Source organism: Chrysemys picta, chromosome 3 (assembly GCF_011386835.1).
Source record: "Chrysemys picta bellii isolate R12L10 chromosome 3, ASM1138683v2, whole genome shotgun sequence".
NCBI classification, from domain to species: Eukaryota; Metazoa; Chordata; order Testudines; family Emydidae; genus Chrysemys; species Chrysemys picta.
Window position 1 is genome coordinate 39,051,505 of NC_088793.1, and position 17,130 is coordinate 39,068,634.

The window sequence follows — 17,130 nt, forward strand, 5'->3', positions numbered from 1 at the left end:
GCACTGGCACACCGCACTCCTGGAGTTGTCGGTAGAGCCTCTGATCACGCTCCCTCTGTGGCCAGACTTGATCTCCCCGGACCACGGACGACTCTGTCACCCCGACCTGCAATCGCTCCACCTTACTGCGTGGATGCTGCATGGCTACCTTGAGTGGAGTTACTCTGCTTTCAATCCATACAGCAAGTTCTATTAGGCAGCAGGAAACCCTCTGTTGCCGGCACAGGGGCCCGAGGACAGCAACAGTGGGGTTCGTTGCCCGGAGTGCTTCGCGCCAATAAACATACCGGGGTGGAGAAACAATCAAAGTTTATTTGAGATATCAAAGTGGTGCAAGGAGACAGGCAAGTCTCAAATCAAGCACACCAGCAAAAACAGTTTCTCTCTTCTTTATACATTTTACAACTAAGCCCCCCTCTCTCCCCCTCTCTATCACCCCCCCCTCTACTCCCCCTCCCCTCTCTACCGAAGGCATGTTTATACATTTAAGCAATTAAATCATTCTAGGGCTATAAATCTAGCTTGTTAGTAACTTCTCCCTAAACTGTTGTTTGGTTCTGTTTACCCTTAGTTTATTACCCCTTCCCCAGCTAGAAACATGCAAACCTCATCATTATTGTTTGGTACCTGGTATGAACAAGGTCGTAATTGCTAACTAGCTGTTTACACATTCCAATTCCTGTCCTTGGTTGTTGAGGTCAATTAGAGTTAAACATGGAAGGACAGAGTTTAAACATGGAAGAACTCTGGCTCAGGCAGGCCTAGTAACCCCAACACCTCCACTCGGGCCACCTACTTAGTCAAATGGAAGCGCTTCTCCTGTTGGTGCGAGCAACGTGCCACGCCCCCCTTGCAGACGTTGATATCACTTATACTGGACTATCTCTTATCCCTAAAACAGCAGGGCCTGGCGATATCGTCTGTCAGGGTACACCTGGCAGCTATCTCGGCGTTCCATCCAGGAGAAAATGCTTCCTTGGTCTTCTCTAACCCGATGGTTGTCAGATTCCTAAAGGGCTTGGATCGCCTATACCCACAACTGCGTCAACCGGTTCTGGCGTGGGACCTTAACCTGGTCCTCTCCAGGCTCACGGGGCCCCTGTTCGAGCCAATGGCTACCTGTTCACTCTTTTACCTATCTTGGAAGACAGCCTTCCTTGTAGCCATCACTTCAGCAAGGCCTGTTTCTGAAATCAGAGCCCTCACATCGGAACCTCCGTATACAGTCTTCCATAAAGACAAGGTGCAGCTTCGCCCCCACCCTGCCTTTCTCCCCAAGGTGGCATCAGCTTTTCATGTAAACCAGGATATCTTCCTCCCGGTCTTCCATCCTAAGCTGCACGCTACGTGGCAAGATCAACGTATGCACTCTCTGAACGTGCGCAGGGCCCTCTCATTCTATATTGAGCGTACAAAGCCATTTAGGAAGACGACTCAACTCTTCGTTGCAGTGGCTGACCGGATGAAAGGCCTACCGGTCTCCTCGCAACTTATCTCCTCTTGGATCACGTCCTGTATTCGTGCTTGCTACGACTTGGCCGGTGTCCAGACGCCACGCCTCACCACCCACTCCACGAGGACTCAAGCCTCCTCGACTGCTTTCCTGACACAGGTTCCAATCCATGAGATCTGTAGAGCGGCGATTTGGTCATCCTTTCATACCTTTGCCGCTCACTACGCGCTAGTACAGCAGTCTAGAGACGATGCCGCATTTGGCTCAGCGGTTCTGCACTCAGCGATGTCTCACTCTGACCCCACTGCCTAGGTAAGGCTTGGGAGTCACCTAATTGGAATCGATATAAGCAAGCACTCGAAGAAGAAAAGTTACTCACCTTTGTAACTGTTGTTCTTTGATATGTGTTGCTCATATCCATTCCAAACCCGCCCTCCTTCCCCACTGTCGGAGTAGCCTGCAAGAAGGAACTGAGGGGGCGCTGGGTCAGCTGGGGTATATATCCAGCGCCATGAAGGCGCCACTCCAGGGGGCTCCACAGCCAATCCACCGGGTGTTGCTAGGGTAAAAATTCTCCGACGATAGTGCACGCGGCACGCGCACACCTAATTGGAATGGATATGAGCAACACATCTCGAAGAACAACAGTTACAAAGGTGAGTAACTGTTTTTTTGCAGGGCTGCTCCTTGGTCTTTCATATGTACTTTCACCAAACATTATGCTATTATGACTGCATTTAGATCAGATGCAAACTTTGGAAAGGCAGTTCTGCAGTCCTTCTTGACATAGATTCGAAGCCTGAACTCCATTACAGCTTGTAAATCTCCTGAATAGAATACATGTCTGCAAGCACTCGAAGAAAAAAGAGTTACCTACCTTTACTGTAACTGTTGCTCTTTGAGATGTGGGTGCAGATCAGACATGACAAACCTGTGAAAAAAACACAGAAATTGGGCTTGTTTTTGACTTAATTAGCTTGTGAGTTGCTTGTTGGCTAGTTTTTGGCTTGTTGTTTATTTGGCTTGTAGCTTGTTGCTTCTCATTTTTGATTGGCGGGCGGGGGGGGGGAAGCAGCGGCCCACCACAGTCCCAGACTGCACGCCGGGGGATCTAGTCTCATAGAGTGTTGGGGTTCTTAGGGATTGGCTTGTTTTGGCCTTGTTTTGAATTGGGATTACTTGGTTTTTGGCTTATTGTGAAAGTCGGAGTGCTTATTTACTGCGTCAAAGTTGGCAACTGTGGTGCAAATGTGTATTCCACAGCCCACCCTCTGTCCCCGCTGCATCAGAGTATCTACTTTTGATGTTCTGTGTGAAGCAACTGAGGGAAGTTGGAGTGGGGCTGCCCTTAAATACTAATCAGAAGGATTATGGGGCCAGAAGGTGAGAGCACCACCCTTACGAATAGTGCTAGGCAGAGTTCTCCAGCTTTAGTGTGCTGGGAGTGTGCATGCCTCGGTTGGAATACACGTCTGCACCCACACCTTGAAGAGCAACAATTAGAGTTCAGGTAGGCACTTGGGTTTTTTTCTGTATACCAAAAAAATTAAGTATTTAGAAAGTAATCTTTCTACATGTTCTATCCTTCCTGTTTCATAAAAAGAAGTACACTTTTATTGGTAGGTGTGTAGCTGGGGTTATTTATTTTATTTTTTAAATCAATGACCGCTACATTGCCACAATCTCTCTAACACAGTGATGCTGTATTGTCTGAGGTAATAATATAACTTCAGATTCTGATGCTAAAATAGGACAAAATGAATTTTATTGCTATTAGACAACTGGCTTTGTTTTGCTTTGAACTTTTCCTTTTATTTCTATTTCAGATTCTTAATTTTTGGTAGAGATTCTTTAGCCAATGTGCAACCCCAGACCTCCCCCCAAAACACCTCATCATAGGTGAGGCCTTATCCATAGCATAGCTAATTCACATGTTTATTCTGCCTTGCAGTAACTCTATATTACTTTGGCTGCATGCTCTCCCTCTGCACCGTAGAATGTAAACACAGCAATCAAAAACGAAGACTAGAATATGGTCTTCATTTATTAACTAAATAAATGATACACAGTATGTTTTATTCTTTCTGTGCTTTGTTACTCATTATATATGTATATGCTTTGTTCACTTCTGGTAAATTATTGGGTTGACTTGACAGTAGCAATGGCACAGAAAGATGGGGAAGAAAAAAAACCCCTAAACCTTTAATATATTCAAGGACTTGTGTAATGCTCTGGTGGGGAAAATTCCTTCCTTACCCTCAGCAGAAACAGCTTACCAGATGCAGACAGGAAAACTATTCAGGCACAATGTGCAGCACTGGAAAAAAGGAGGTACAAGATAAAAAGATAGGGAAGTGTGTGGGGAAAATGTGAATAGAAATGTAGCTATGATAAGATAAAAAAAAAAACTTATGGGTGAGGACAAGGAGTTTGAATATGAACTGGTAGACAGGAAGCCATTCAGGGAGTTCAAAGCAGGGGATGAGGTGCTCAGCATTGTGGGAGATGATTATTTTTGCAGAGAATTTGGGGGCATGCTGGCTGAGAGAGAAGTGAGAGATCTAAGGCCAGACATGAAAGTTACAATAATCAAGGAGATAATGATCAGGACATGGAGAATAGTTTTAGCAGTGAGGAAGGGACAGATTTTGGAACTATTAAGATGATGGAACAAGTGGCAAGATTTAGTGAAAGTTTGAATATGGGGGAATAGGTAGAGAAGGAGAGAGAAGTAAAATGTAATACCAAGACTACAATCTTGGGAGACTTCTTCAGGATCCTCCTCTCTAGATTCCCTAATATACACACACACACACACACACACACACACACACACACACACACACACACACACACACACACACACACACACACACACACACACACACACACACACACTCCCCATCTGCTCTTCCTTACGTATACTCGCTTGTCAAGTTTTCTGTCACCCTCCATTAACATTGCTGTCTTTTTGTCTGTCAATCTCTCAAACAATCACCTCCCTGGCTTTCTTTACACAACCTTCTATACATTACTTGAATGCTCTGAACTTGTATGCAAGGCCCATATCCCGTCCACTTTTAAGTCTCACATAAAAATCCACTTCTTCTAGGCTGCCTGTAGTGAATCTTAGTGATATATAATAAAATCCTTTTTGTTATTCCCCTTCTCTGACCGCTCTCTGTCTGTCTGTCGGCTGTCCATCCCTACACTGTGAACTCGCTGGGGCAGGGATCATCTTTTTCTGAGTATTTGGAAAGTGTAATTGCTACTAATTGTAGAATTGTGTTCCCCAAAACTCTCTATCCTAGTAAAGTATATCCACAAGTCACTAATAACTGTTTATTCACCCCGTATAAAGTTCTAATAGGCTATAGGTTATAACAGATTACAGAATTTATAGTTAGTTAAGTGATATATTACTCTGTCCTTAATTACACTTTTAACTAGTACAGTGTTTGCAAAGTTCCTGTTATTAGACACAGTTGGAGTTTAGTGAGTGTGTTACATATTTTTGGGTGATATTTAGTGTTTTGTCTCCTCACGGGTTTGTGTTCATTAGGTTGCTCTATTACTACTTGAAATACATTTCTCTTTCTCTCTCTCCCCCCCCACCCCCTCTGTTAATGTCACATCCCATTTTTGCATTAAAAAAAATCATATAACAGAGTGCTGACGTGCAGGTTCAGTAAGCATGTCTTACTGACATAGCCCATTTTAAGGCCCAGGTATTGGTCAGAGTTGGACTCTCCAGAGAGGGCACATGATGGAATGGGATCAGCTGACTACATGGCATAATGGTCCTGGCTCAGCCTGGAGAAAATGATAGTTGAAATAAGACCTGGAGTGAAGTTTTATTATGGGGGCCTGGGAGGTCTAGGCAATAGGCAGGAAAGTCTACCCTGGGGGAAGGATTGTCTTCCCTCCCCTCTTCCCAGTATGCTGCAGTTTAGAAATGCCTCTAGGCTGGGACCAAGTGTTTTTGAGTTGCTTTGCTCTTGCGTTGAATCCAGTATTGCCAACCTCAAGAAATCAAAAATCATGAGTCAGATCCCCCCAAAATCACAAGATTGGCCCCACAAATCATCAGATATTAACATCATGAAACAATGGTTTTTAGTCTGTCTTTTGACTTTTTATCTCCCCTCTACTCTTCTGCTATGTGTTGTATGATAATTTCAGATTGAGAAGTCAACCCCTAATGCACACAAAATGCATGCTTCTTCCTTCCCAAAGCCCGTGCTTGCTACCTCCACACCCATGACCAAATGACACCAGTCACTCCATTTCATCTTCATTTGTCTAATCCAGTCTAATCCGGTTTGCTCGACTAAAGCCCTCTAAGCACCCACAAGACCCTTTCTTTTTTGGATGACAACAAAATTTCTTCCTCCTGAAAAGAGGAGGACAAATCCTCATATTGCCTAAATATTTTAATTGAAATAACATCACCTCCCTCATTTAGCAACTGTAGGTTGCAATAAGGTCAAAAAAGGATGTCTCTTAATAAAGTAAAAAGGGAAACATCTCTTCATCTAACACAGAGAAGCTGCTTAATGAAGGACACAGAATACAAATTCAATTAATTATGTCCAAAACCTGACTTCATGGGACATATTGGGTTTCCTTTGTGTAAATGACAGGAGACTTTGATCTTCTGATTTCTGGAGTGCACCAGTACTAATGTTTTATAGAACACTGAAACATCAATGCTAATGTGAAAAGTTTATTTTGTTCCCTTCTTAAATATATAATTTAGACTTCTAGAACATCAAAATTGAGATGAGTTCAAAGTTTGTGTATATCCTGGGGGTACTTAGCACTTGCTCAGATTCATCCAGCAACTTGTTTGTTTTCATCCTCTAGGGGAGGAATACAAGGCACATAGACACAACTTAGTATTCTGTATGCGTTGATTCTGGGTAGTACTAGCATGGATATCAATGCAACATACCTAGCATCCATGTCCCATACGGGGAAAAATAATTTATTTTTGCTGTCTGAATGCCATTATACAAAGATACTGAGTTGTATTTATCTTTGAATATTTTAAAAGCTGGCAGATCATCGCAGAGACTCCTTTTTTGTTACCTGAATTTGGTGAAGGAAAAATAGGTTTCCATGTTTGGTCCGGTGCTTAATTTGTAATGAAAGAGGTGCCAGGGCTAAAGCAATTTTTTTTTACTTTCATAACTGACCCAGCAGGCCCAGAGGTGCTGGGGCTATGAACTGCCAAGCCCTGACACAAATTAAGCACTGGTTTGGTCCAGTGTTCAAACCAAATATTTTAAAGAAAACAGGATGCTGCAAGCAACCTCAGTGTTCTTTGGGATATCCAGTTAATCAAACTAACACTCCCATCCATTGAGAGCTTGTCAGGAAATGAGGGCAAAGGAACCTCCAAAAGGGCATGGTAGCAATCAGAAGGCCAAAGGCCCTCCAACTATCAGTGTCAGGGCATAGAGGCTCCCCCAGTCTTCTGTGCCTTTTCTGGTGGGCCTGGGGAATGGATCCTCAAGCAGGAAGCATTGTGAGCGTGTACATGTTTTTGTTTTGTTTTTCTAATATATAGTAGAAAAACTGTCTTCATGTGTCAACTTAATTCTTCTTTTCCACCTTAATGTAGCTCTTGTTTGTGTACTAATATTACTGATTGTTTCTTGTTTCAGCTATTTGTACAAGAATGAAATCCAGTCAATTGACAGGCAAGCATTTAAAGGACTTGCCTCTCTAGAACAACTGTAAGTGCCTTTTCTCTTCTGTGCTGTCATCTACATGGTTGCCTTTCAGAGGAAAAGTGCACGTCTTGATCAGTATTTTCTTCCTGCATGCTTTGCATGTCTGCACTGGAATGGGATGTTAGTCAAACGTTCTTACAATCATTTGCATGTGAAAAAAAATTTGAAACGGTGTCAAATTCTTCATTTCTATGTTTGTCTTTTATTTGTGATTTATATTCCAAGCGTCCTAGTGCACTGTGTAGTAGACTTGGAGAAGAAGCATGATCACAGACCAAAATTGAAAACAGTGTACATTAATTAGAGATTCAAGGTCTGATTCTGCTTACACCTACATAGGTTTTACAATGCTGCAACTCCTATCACTGCACTGGAGTTGCTCTTGTTTTACACTGGTGTAAATGAAAGTGTGAATCAAGCCCTAAAATTTATTTCAGTACTTTTATCTTTAATTTAAAAAAACCTTTTAAATTAAAATATTAATATTATTGATACACATATGGCTGATAATTGCCGTATATTGGGGGAGGTGGAGGGTGGAGTGGTATCCTCATTGTCTGCAATGTGGAAAGTGTTTCAGTTAGTTTTCTGCTAGCAACATTGTGTAAGCTATTGTTCTCTTACTGAGGTTCAAGTGAAGAGGAATTTAATTTGAAAATGAATGGAAAATAGCCTGTACTAGTATGATTAAAAAGAAATGTATTGTTTCAGCTATGTGTTTGGTTATTCACAGTTTACTTAATCAGAAAACAGTTCACCATTACACAGTAATTCAAGTAGTACTTGGACTGGTAGAAACAGCGATAACTAAATAGATAATATTGCAGATCTGTCTGTGAAGTCCGGAAGTTTAATTTTGCAGAGGATTTTTGCTTTGCAGGGAGAATTTCATTGTCATTGAGTTCCTATAAAAGAGAATCTCCTTTCATGCAGGGCAATAGGAGTTTTGAGTTTCCAGACTATATTCATGTAACTATAGTTGTGCGCTACATACTTTCTCTGCATTTTTATCCCTCATATCAAGTTTTATATGCAAGAAAACTACACTTTGGAAAATACACAGAAAATCCATATACACATATTTTAGAGGGCACTTGGCTGCCTTTTAGGGGAACAGGTTCTATTTAGGTACGAAGTGTGAAACACATATGATAACTGTCATTTGTCTCCTTAATGCCTTTCTCTTCCTCCCTCTCTAGCACTGGTTACTGCAGCATACTGACAGCAACTGGTAGGGCTTACTTGCATGCTAATAGCAAATCGTATTTTCTTCATAGTACATTAATTATTTAGGTGCGCCTGTTAAATTACTAACTTCTGTAAAATAATAAGTTTTCAGCTTAGGGTACGTCTACAGTACGAAATTAATTTGAACTTATTCTATTCGAATTTTCTGAAGTAATTTTATACATTCGGTGTTGTGTGTCCCCACTAAAGCGCGTGAATTCGGTGGAGTGCGTCCACAGTACCGAGGCTAGCATCGAATGTCGAAGCGGTGCACTGTGGGAAGCTATCCCACAGTTCCCGCAGTCCCCGCCGCCCATTGGAATTGTGGGTTAAATTCCCAGTGCATGATGGGGCAAAACCATTCTCGCGGGTGTTTCTGGGTGTGTGCCGTCACTCACTCCTCCCTCCGTGAAAGCTACGGCAGACGCCATACTGCCAGCAGACGGTGCAGTATGGTGCACCGCCTGTCTCCTTGTACTATGAATCCACCTCGAATGTCCTCTCGTCTTTCTATCTACTCTTTTATCTAACCATTTCCTGCCTTTTTTCGGCTACCGTGAACCAAACAGCACAGCTTCTGCCGCAAACTCTGCTCTCCCGCTCTTGCATCGCTAGCTAATTTTTCCAGGTTGTCTGTCCTGAGCTCCCATGGAAGCTACAGACGGCAACAATTCCCCACCGTTTTTCGGCCATCGTGACCTGAGCCGCACAGCTTCCGCTGCAAACTCTGCTCACGCTTCCGCCGCAAACTCTGCTCTCCCGCTCTTGCAGCTCTAGCGAGCTTCCCAACTCCATGAAAGCTACAGAAGACAACCATTTACTGCCTTTTATCGGCCATCTTGAACCGAACAGGCCTCCTATGTTTTGCGCCCTTTTCCCAGGATTACACGTGCAGGCACCATAGCGTGGCAATCCTGGAGCCCGCTCAGATCTCTGCTACGGTTTTGACCATTGTAAATACCCCACACATTATCCAGCAGTATGTGCAGTACCTGCAAAACCGGGTGAGGAAGCAATGACAGTACGATTACTATACTGATGAGGACATGGACACAGACATTCCTAGAAGCATGGCGTGTGGCGATTGGGAGATCGTGGTGGCATTGGGCCAGGTTCACGCCGATTCTGGGCCCAGGAAACAAGCACAGCCTGGTGGGACTGCATAGTGTTGCACGTCTGGGATGATTCCCAGTGGCTGTGAAACTTTCGTATGCGTAGGGCCACTTTCATGGAACTTTGTGACTTGCTGTCCCCTGCCCTGAAGAGCAAAGACACCAAAATGAGAGCAGCCCTCACAGTTGAGAAGCGAGTGGCCATAGCACTGTGGAAGCTTGCAACGCCCGACAGCTACCGGTCAGTAGGGAATCAGTTTGGAGTGGGCAAATCTACTGTAGGGGCTGCTGTGCTGCAAGTAGCCAACGCAATCATTTACCAGCTGCTATCAAGGGTAGTGACTTTGGGAAATGTGCAGACCATTGTGGATGGCTTTAATGCGCAGTTAGGGGTTCCCTAACTGCGGCGGGGCAATAGACGGAATGCATATCCCTATCTTGGCCCTGGCACACCGGGGCGGCCAGTACATAAACCGCAATGGGTACTTTTCCATGGTGCTGCAATCACTGGTGGATCACAAGGGACATTTCACCGACATCAACGTGGGATGGCCGGGAAAGGTGCATGATGTTCGCATCTTCAGGAACTCTGGTTTGTTTGAACAGCTGCAGGAAGGGACTTACTTCCCAGACCAGAAAATTACCATTGGGGATGTTGAAATGCCTATAGTTATCCTCGGGGACCCAGCCTACCTCTTAATGCCATGTCTCATAAAGCCGTACACAGGCACCCTGGACAGTAGTAAGGAGCAGTTCAACTATAGGCTGAGCAAGTGCAGAATGGTGTTAGAATGTGCTTTTGGACGTCTGAAAGTGCGCTGGCACAGTTTACAGACTCAGTTAGATCTCAGTACAACCAATATTCCCATTGTTGTTGCTGCTTGTTGTGTGCTCCACAATATCTGTGAGAGTAAGGGGGAGACATTTATGGCGGGGTGGGAGGTTGAGGCAACTCACCTGGCTGCCAATTTCGCACAGCCAGACAACAGGGCGATTAGAAGAGCACAGCAGGGTGCGCTGCACATCAGAGAAGCTTTGAAAGCTAGTTTCATGACTGGCCAGGGTACGGTGTGACAGTTGTTTGTTTCTCTTTATGCATATGAATTTATGTTGGCTAGGTACATTGGCGCCAGGTGTAAAAAAATTCTGAGTTGCTCCATGATTTAGCAGAGAGAAGGTCACAAGCCAGATTTATTGGCTGTCTAGTAGATTTGACATGAAAATTTCACTTGTCGCATTCACCTAGGCTTATTGCTTTGGCTGTTTCTCTGGTCCCCCTACTGGAACCACTTATTGGCGTACACCTTCTCCTTGGCAATAGGGCTGAGGCTGATGTGCCTCTTTCCTGTCAGCAGCCCATTTACATTGGATTATTGGGCACTTGTCTGGTTGCTGTGAAAGGAATAGTTTTACGGGGCAGTAGTTTCTGAGATTATCCCCACTGGGTTTTTTCCCATCCCTCTCCCCACTTGATTTCCAATATCTGGCCATGGGGCAGGCACCTTGCTCTTTGGTCTGGCGCTAGAACATGGTCAGTGTGTCTTCCATCTTCTCATGCTCGTGCTGCGGAGTTGGTTTTTTGGTGGTGTTTTTTTGTTTTGTTTTTAGTTTAGTTTTTTTTTTAATTACTGGTTTTTTCCATATTTTCATTCTTGACAGAATTGTTAATACTCACTAATATGCATAAACCAATATGAACCTAACCTTGCAGCCCTTGATCATGAATAGCCTGTTACCATTAGTGGAAGTACTCATGTGAGTAAGGATTGCAGATTCAGACCTTCCGTAAGTGCCAAATATTTTTTTAATATCCAAGGCTTTTGTACTCCAGAAGGAACCTTAATAACCAATATATATACACCAAATAGTGGGCATCTTTTTCTTTGTAGTGTTGCAGTTAGATGTCTATTCATATACTAGACAGTAATAATTATTGGGTAGACTTTTTTGGGGGAAATCTATCCAGATGGTGATACAGCTCACCTGCACTGATTTTGTGTTTATGAATTTATTTGAGAATAGTATCCTTCTGGTTAGAAGATAGGAGTCTTAAAATTTTTTTTGAGAGGGGATAGGAAGAGGTTAGAATTGCCATAGCTTTAAGTCTTACTGATAGGGCAGTGATATTACAGGCAAAAGACCTCTCTTGAGACTGCATCTTTGAAAGGTTTCAGTCATTCTCATAGTATTCAAAAGGTGAGATACCAAAAAAATGTTGGGATGTCCATTGAAGCTTGCAAATCTTTACTAATAAAGCTACAACTTTTCCTACAGAAAATTCGTTCATGTTCATTTTTTCAACCACACAAAATAAATCAAGTGACTTCATGTGGTGGTCTGGGTGGTAGGATTCACTAGGAAATATGAAAGTTGCGGGAGAGAGGGTCAGAAAATGTAAAAGCAATATTTCTCTAAAAGCCCTGGTTCTACTGTAAATAAAACAAGTTTTATTACATATTAACTGGTTGGTCCAAAATTTGTAGAAAAGATACTGGTTTTGAATTTCTAATATTAGTTGATAATAGCTATCTGGCTTTTTATGAAAAAAATGTTTTTTGGATCTGTGATCTGACGTTTTTTGCAAATACTATAATCTGTCGTTTCTTACCAGTCCTATGATACATGTGGGTTTACTGATTGTCCCATGAGTTTTTGTAAATATTTAGTTTTGACAGAAGATTGTTTGACGTATGATTAGTTGATACAAATATATTGTTATTTTTACCAATATAATAACAACTTTTAAAACCTTCCTATTATGTAAGGCCTCTCTCTCTTTCATGGAAAAGTGTAGGATCCAAAAGACACGAAAAGACAATTATGCCACTACATCATTAATCTGTAATAATTTACAGATGTGCTCGGCAGCATGAGAAGTCCTTTACATACCAAGTTTCTAGCTGCACAGTACCACTTCCATTCAATAAATTATTTCAGTGATGTTTTGTTTAACATATTTACAGGTATCTGCACTTTAATCACATAGAAACATTGGAACCTGAATCCTTTATGCATCTTCCAAAACTTGAAAGACTGTAAGTTTTATTTTTGTTTGGAAATTTTGGTAAGCTGTAGTAGTCCGTAGCTTTTTTTCTCTGACCCAGATCAATAGCTTTTATTTTGTACTGAAACTTTCATGGTGTGAGAGACTGAGGAGCGAAGTGCTGAGTGCCCTCTGGCAAGTATGGAGCACCCTTATCTCCCAGTGACTTCTGGTCAGGCCCTAGTTGGGGAAATGGTTTAATAACACTGTTTGTGTGTACAATTTGCAATCTCAAAATGAGTTCAAAACAATTGTGATTGATGTTTGTCTATCATAAAATAGATTGTATGATTCATGACATAGGAGGATTAATTTTTTGTAAAAATGGCCCATTTGATTACTCTCCCTCCCCTCCCCCATTGTCTGTCATGTTTTTATGTAGTTTTGTCTACAGAGTAGACTAAAAATGTTTCTTTCTTGGGTGGAGGAGGAGATGAGGAAAGGGAAGTCTTTTTTTAAAAAAGTAGCAGAAGAAAGTTGATTTAAAAAATGTGTATTTGTACAGTGTAAACTTAGTTTCTCTTTAAGGAATTCCAGAAGAATGTATATGGAATGAAAACATTTCAAAATCTGAACTCATACATGAACTCCTCTGTGTTTTTAACAGATTTTTGCATAATAACAGAATAGCTCATTTAGTTCCTGGGACATTTAGTCATTTGGAATCTATGAAGAGACTGTAAGTAAATTAAATTTACATACTGAAATAATTGAAATAGTCTAATTATACTTATGTCTCATCTTATAGTGTCCACCTCCTTTGGCAGTTTGTTCCACTGCCTAATTGTTCTTACCATTAAAGAATCTAGTGTAAACTTTTCCTTCCATGGTCTTTATCCTTCAGTCTTTTGTGACTGTGACTAAACCCCTGCCTTGCTTTATTATCTTGAATTTATGTATAGATTGTGGCCTTGTCTGCAATGAGTCTTTTATATTGTAGACTAAATAAACAGCTTCTGCAGTCTTTCTTCCTAACTCTGTTTTAAATTCCTTTGATCTTCTTGTATAACATTCATTGCCCATTGTATTTTCTCTAGGTTGCTTTTTCTAGATCCTTCGTAAACTGTAGAGACTAGGCGTAAAATTATCTAAAGTGCTTAAATACTTTCGGAACCTAAGTGACATTTTTCTAAAGTGACGCAGGCACTTTGGTCCAAGTTCACAAAGGGACGTAGTCATTGCAACACTTAACTTTCAGGTGCTAGCTACCCTGTGGAATCCTCAAACCCTGAGTTAGTTGCCCAGGCTGCCTATACAATGAATGAGGAGAGATAGAAGCCTAAGAATGAGCTCCACAAAAACCAGCATGCTCGGCGGGCAGTCACCTAAGTTAGCCAATAGCAGATGCCATGGAAATCATTGTGTCCTAAGCCCTGGACCTCTCAGAGCATTAGGCACCTAAGATCGGGCTGGAGGAAGGCTCCTCTCTCCCCTTGGAAGCCACAGTTGGGAACCCTCTCCTAGAATCAGGTGCGGCAGCCTGTTCCCCTCGAGAATGGAGGTGGCACATGCCTAACTCTATTCAAAAAGGCCCAGAGAAGAAGGCAGTAGCCTTCCTTATGACCATTAGTTCAGTGGTTAAGGCACTCACCCAGAATATAGGAGACCCACAGTTCAATTCCTCCCTCTGCCTGACAAGGGGAAAGTATTTTAACATGGGTGTCCCACCTCTCAGATGAGTGCCCTTAGCTATTAAACTATGGGATATTCTGACGTGGGTCTCTCTCAGCCTCACCTGTTGAAGCTGTTCCATTGTATATAAATAATTGTGCACTGGGCTAGAGAATGAGTGAGAGTGACTCCATAGTCCAATAGTTAGGCACTCACCTGAGAAGTGAGAAACTCATGTTCAAATCTCTTCTCATTAGGTAGACAGGGGAGTTGAATCAGGATTTCCCCCATCCTGGGAGAGTTTCCTAAACACTGGTCTAAAGGTTAAAAAGGGAGTTCTCCTCCTCCTCTCAGAGAGTTAGGTGTCCTCGGAGAACAACTACCAAATTGGGGTCTGCAGGTAGGATAGGTGGGGGAACCATTATTGAATGATGAGGATAAAAATATTGAATCGCCTGCGACAGAGAGCACTGTCTATCCTGTACAGTGAATGAGTTGTGGTCGGGGGGAGGTGGAGGGGAGGGGGGAGGAAATAGTATGTGATGATGTAATTAAAAACTATATCATAATGCATGTGCACAAGGGGACCTAGATGGCTTTCTTTTAATGTAGGTTTTTGTATGTAAGAATAAATAGATGGGGGGTATTGCCAAGTCATATAAAATCTAATGAATTGTTCCAGCTGATTAGGAAGATTAATGGATCATTCTCATTTTCCACAGGCGTCTGGATTCAAATGCTCTGCATTGTGACTGTGAAATCCTATGGCTGGCAGACTTGTTGAAGACATATGCAGAATCTGGTAATGCTCAAGCAGCAGCTACTTGTGAGTATCCAAGGAGGATCCAGGGGCGATCAGTGGCAACAATAACACCAGAAGAACTTAACTGTGGTGAGTTTTCCACTTAATGTTCAGGGAGAAAAAAATATTTCCAAAACCACCTGTTTTTCATGGGATTTCCCCCCATTGTTTTGGCCAGTGATGCTAATAGCTACTTTCTGACCATCTCTAAATCTCTCTTCTCTGTATCCCTTCCCCTCAGTCTATCTGCTGCTTTTTGATACAGCTGATCACCCACTTGACTCAGTCTCTACTCTCGGCTTCTTTGACAATACTGTTCTGCTTTTCCTCCTATATCTCCACTTGCTCACTTTTTTTAATATTGTCTCTTCATCTCTCCTTCTGTCTCCCGCCTCTCTTTAACATCACTTTAGTTAGTGCAATGGCACAATGTCATTTCTCAGCATAGACAAGCCCTGTGAGGGGAAATAAGCCTAAGAACTGAGCATGGTCATCCTGAAAAGACTTTTTTTCCTTAACACCTTTCTGTATTTGTCTGCTTCAACAGTAGAAATTGAGAGATCCATATCAGAATATCCCATAGCCCAGTGGTTAGGCCACTCTGCTGAGAGACCTATGTTCAATCCTTTGGCCCCATCAGGCAGAGGGAGGAATTGAACCTGGGGGGGGGGGGGTCTCTCATCCTGATGAATACTCTAACCATTGGTCTAAAAGTTAAGAGAGATGGCACTGGCACCAACAACGCCTCTTCCCCCTCAATTTTGTGCAAGCCACGGTCGGGTAGGCATACTCATAGCATGCCTACTGGATCATGCGAGATAGGCAGAGGAGCATCTGTTTTCACATGATTTGAGGATCCCTCTCGGGCTTAGGTGTGAGACAGGCATCCAGAGTGACGTGTTGTGCCCATTCCCAGAGGCAGAAACTTAGGCACTTAGGGAACTTTTTCTGACTAAATTTAGGCAACGGGTAAGTTTAGGCACCTACAGGGTTAGATGTCAGCCAAGCAACAGTTTTGTGGGTCACAGTGGCATCTAAATCTGGGGTGTAGGTTCCCTTTGTGGGTCCACAGTAAACATACAGGATGTTGTAGGTAGTCAAGATGCAAAAATCGAACAATAAATACGTCTGTATAAGGGACGTGCAGACATGAAATAATTGAACACCTACTGAAGATAAAAGCAGAAAGTATACTGGAGAAAATACTTTGTACTTTTGTATTATAAGCAATGGAATATGAAAAGCTGGCTTCTGAGTTTGCCTTCTTTGCATTCAAAACCCCAGTTGACTCCAAAAGGAGACGTGAGCATAAAAAGAATGCAAGCTGGAGTCTTTAGTGGTCAGTTTTGAAGTTGAATATTATTTTGTATACTGCACTGCTCCTCAGACAATGGAAAGAGGGAAGGAAACGGGATGCTTAAGGAATTATTCCTGATTCCTCTGAAGTCTGTGTTAAATCTCTCATAGAAGTCAGTGGCAGTAAGATTAGGTCACTGGATTTCTATCACTCAGTCAGGTTTGAGAAGCTTAGTCTACACCAGTGGCTCCCAAACTTTAACAACCTGCAAACCCTTCTCACTAAATTGTGAAATCTCGTGAACCCCTGCCTAAAAATGAATATTTCTAGGGATTTAAGTTTAAATTTCCTCACTTTGATGGATGCACTTGCTTTGCTCTGCATAGCTCTTGGAAGTCCAGAACCACTGGAGAAAGATAAAGTCTCATGTCCGGTTTGGCATCAAGTCTGTTTCTGTATTTGATTTTCAGATGTGCATATGAGGAAAATGTTTTCTCGCATAAGTATGTTGTTGAAAATGGTAACAAAACTGTAGTAGCTTTTTCTGCCAGAAGGGAGTTTCTTAAACTCAGCCAAAAGTTGATCAGTGACAAATTTTTGAAACTCTTTTTCAGTTCGTAATCACAGGAGATGTCACTCAATTTCTCTTTTTCCTCAGTGTTCAATATCTGTGAGAAAGTGGTATCATTAAAAGAGTTGCGAATCCAGTCATTATTGCCTGACATAGCTGGAAAGTATTCCCTGAAAGTTGTGGAAAGTCCTTTTAGGTGTGCAGTTATATTGGTTTTAGTGCACTGATCCAACTGAAGTTTATGTTCTGCCAGGAAGTCATGAAGATTACTGAAAC

The 17,130-nt window shown here is 42.4% G+C and overlaps 1 protein-coding gene across 7 annotated transcripts in view; it reads left to right on the top strand.

The window, feature by feature from the left end:
• PXDN (peroxidasin) overlaps nucleotides 1-17,130 on the top strand; it is a 146,558-nt gene that overhangs the window by 57,000 nt on the left and 72,428 nt on the right. For 4 of the 7 annotated variants that reach the window (XM_042848761.2, XM_008163712.4, XM_042848760.2 and 1 more), the window contains 4 exons: nucleotides 7,123-7,194; nucleotides 12,494-12,565; nucleotides 13,181-13,252; nucleotides 14,907-15,076. In XM_042848761.2, coding sequence (XP_042704695.2) covers nucleotides 7,123-7,194; nucleotides 12,494-12,565; nucleotides 13,181-13,252; nucleotides 14,907-15,076 — 386 coding nt within the window. Of the gene's footprint in view, nucleotides 1-3,279; nucleotides 3,353-7,122; nucleotides 7,312-12,493; nucleotides 12,566-13,180; nucleotides 13,253-14,906; nucleotides 15,077-17,130 lie in introns of all 7 variants that reach the window. The other 3 variants (XM_042848762.2, XM_065587760.1, XM_008163714.4) reach the window with 3 other exon arrangements.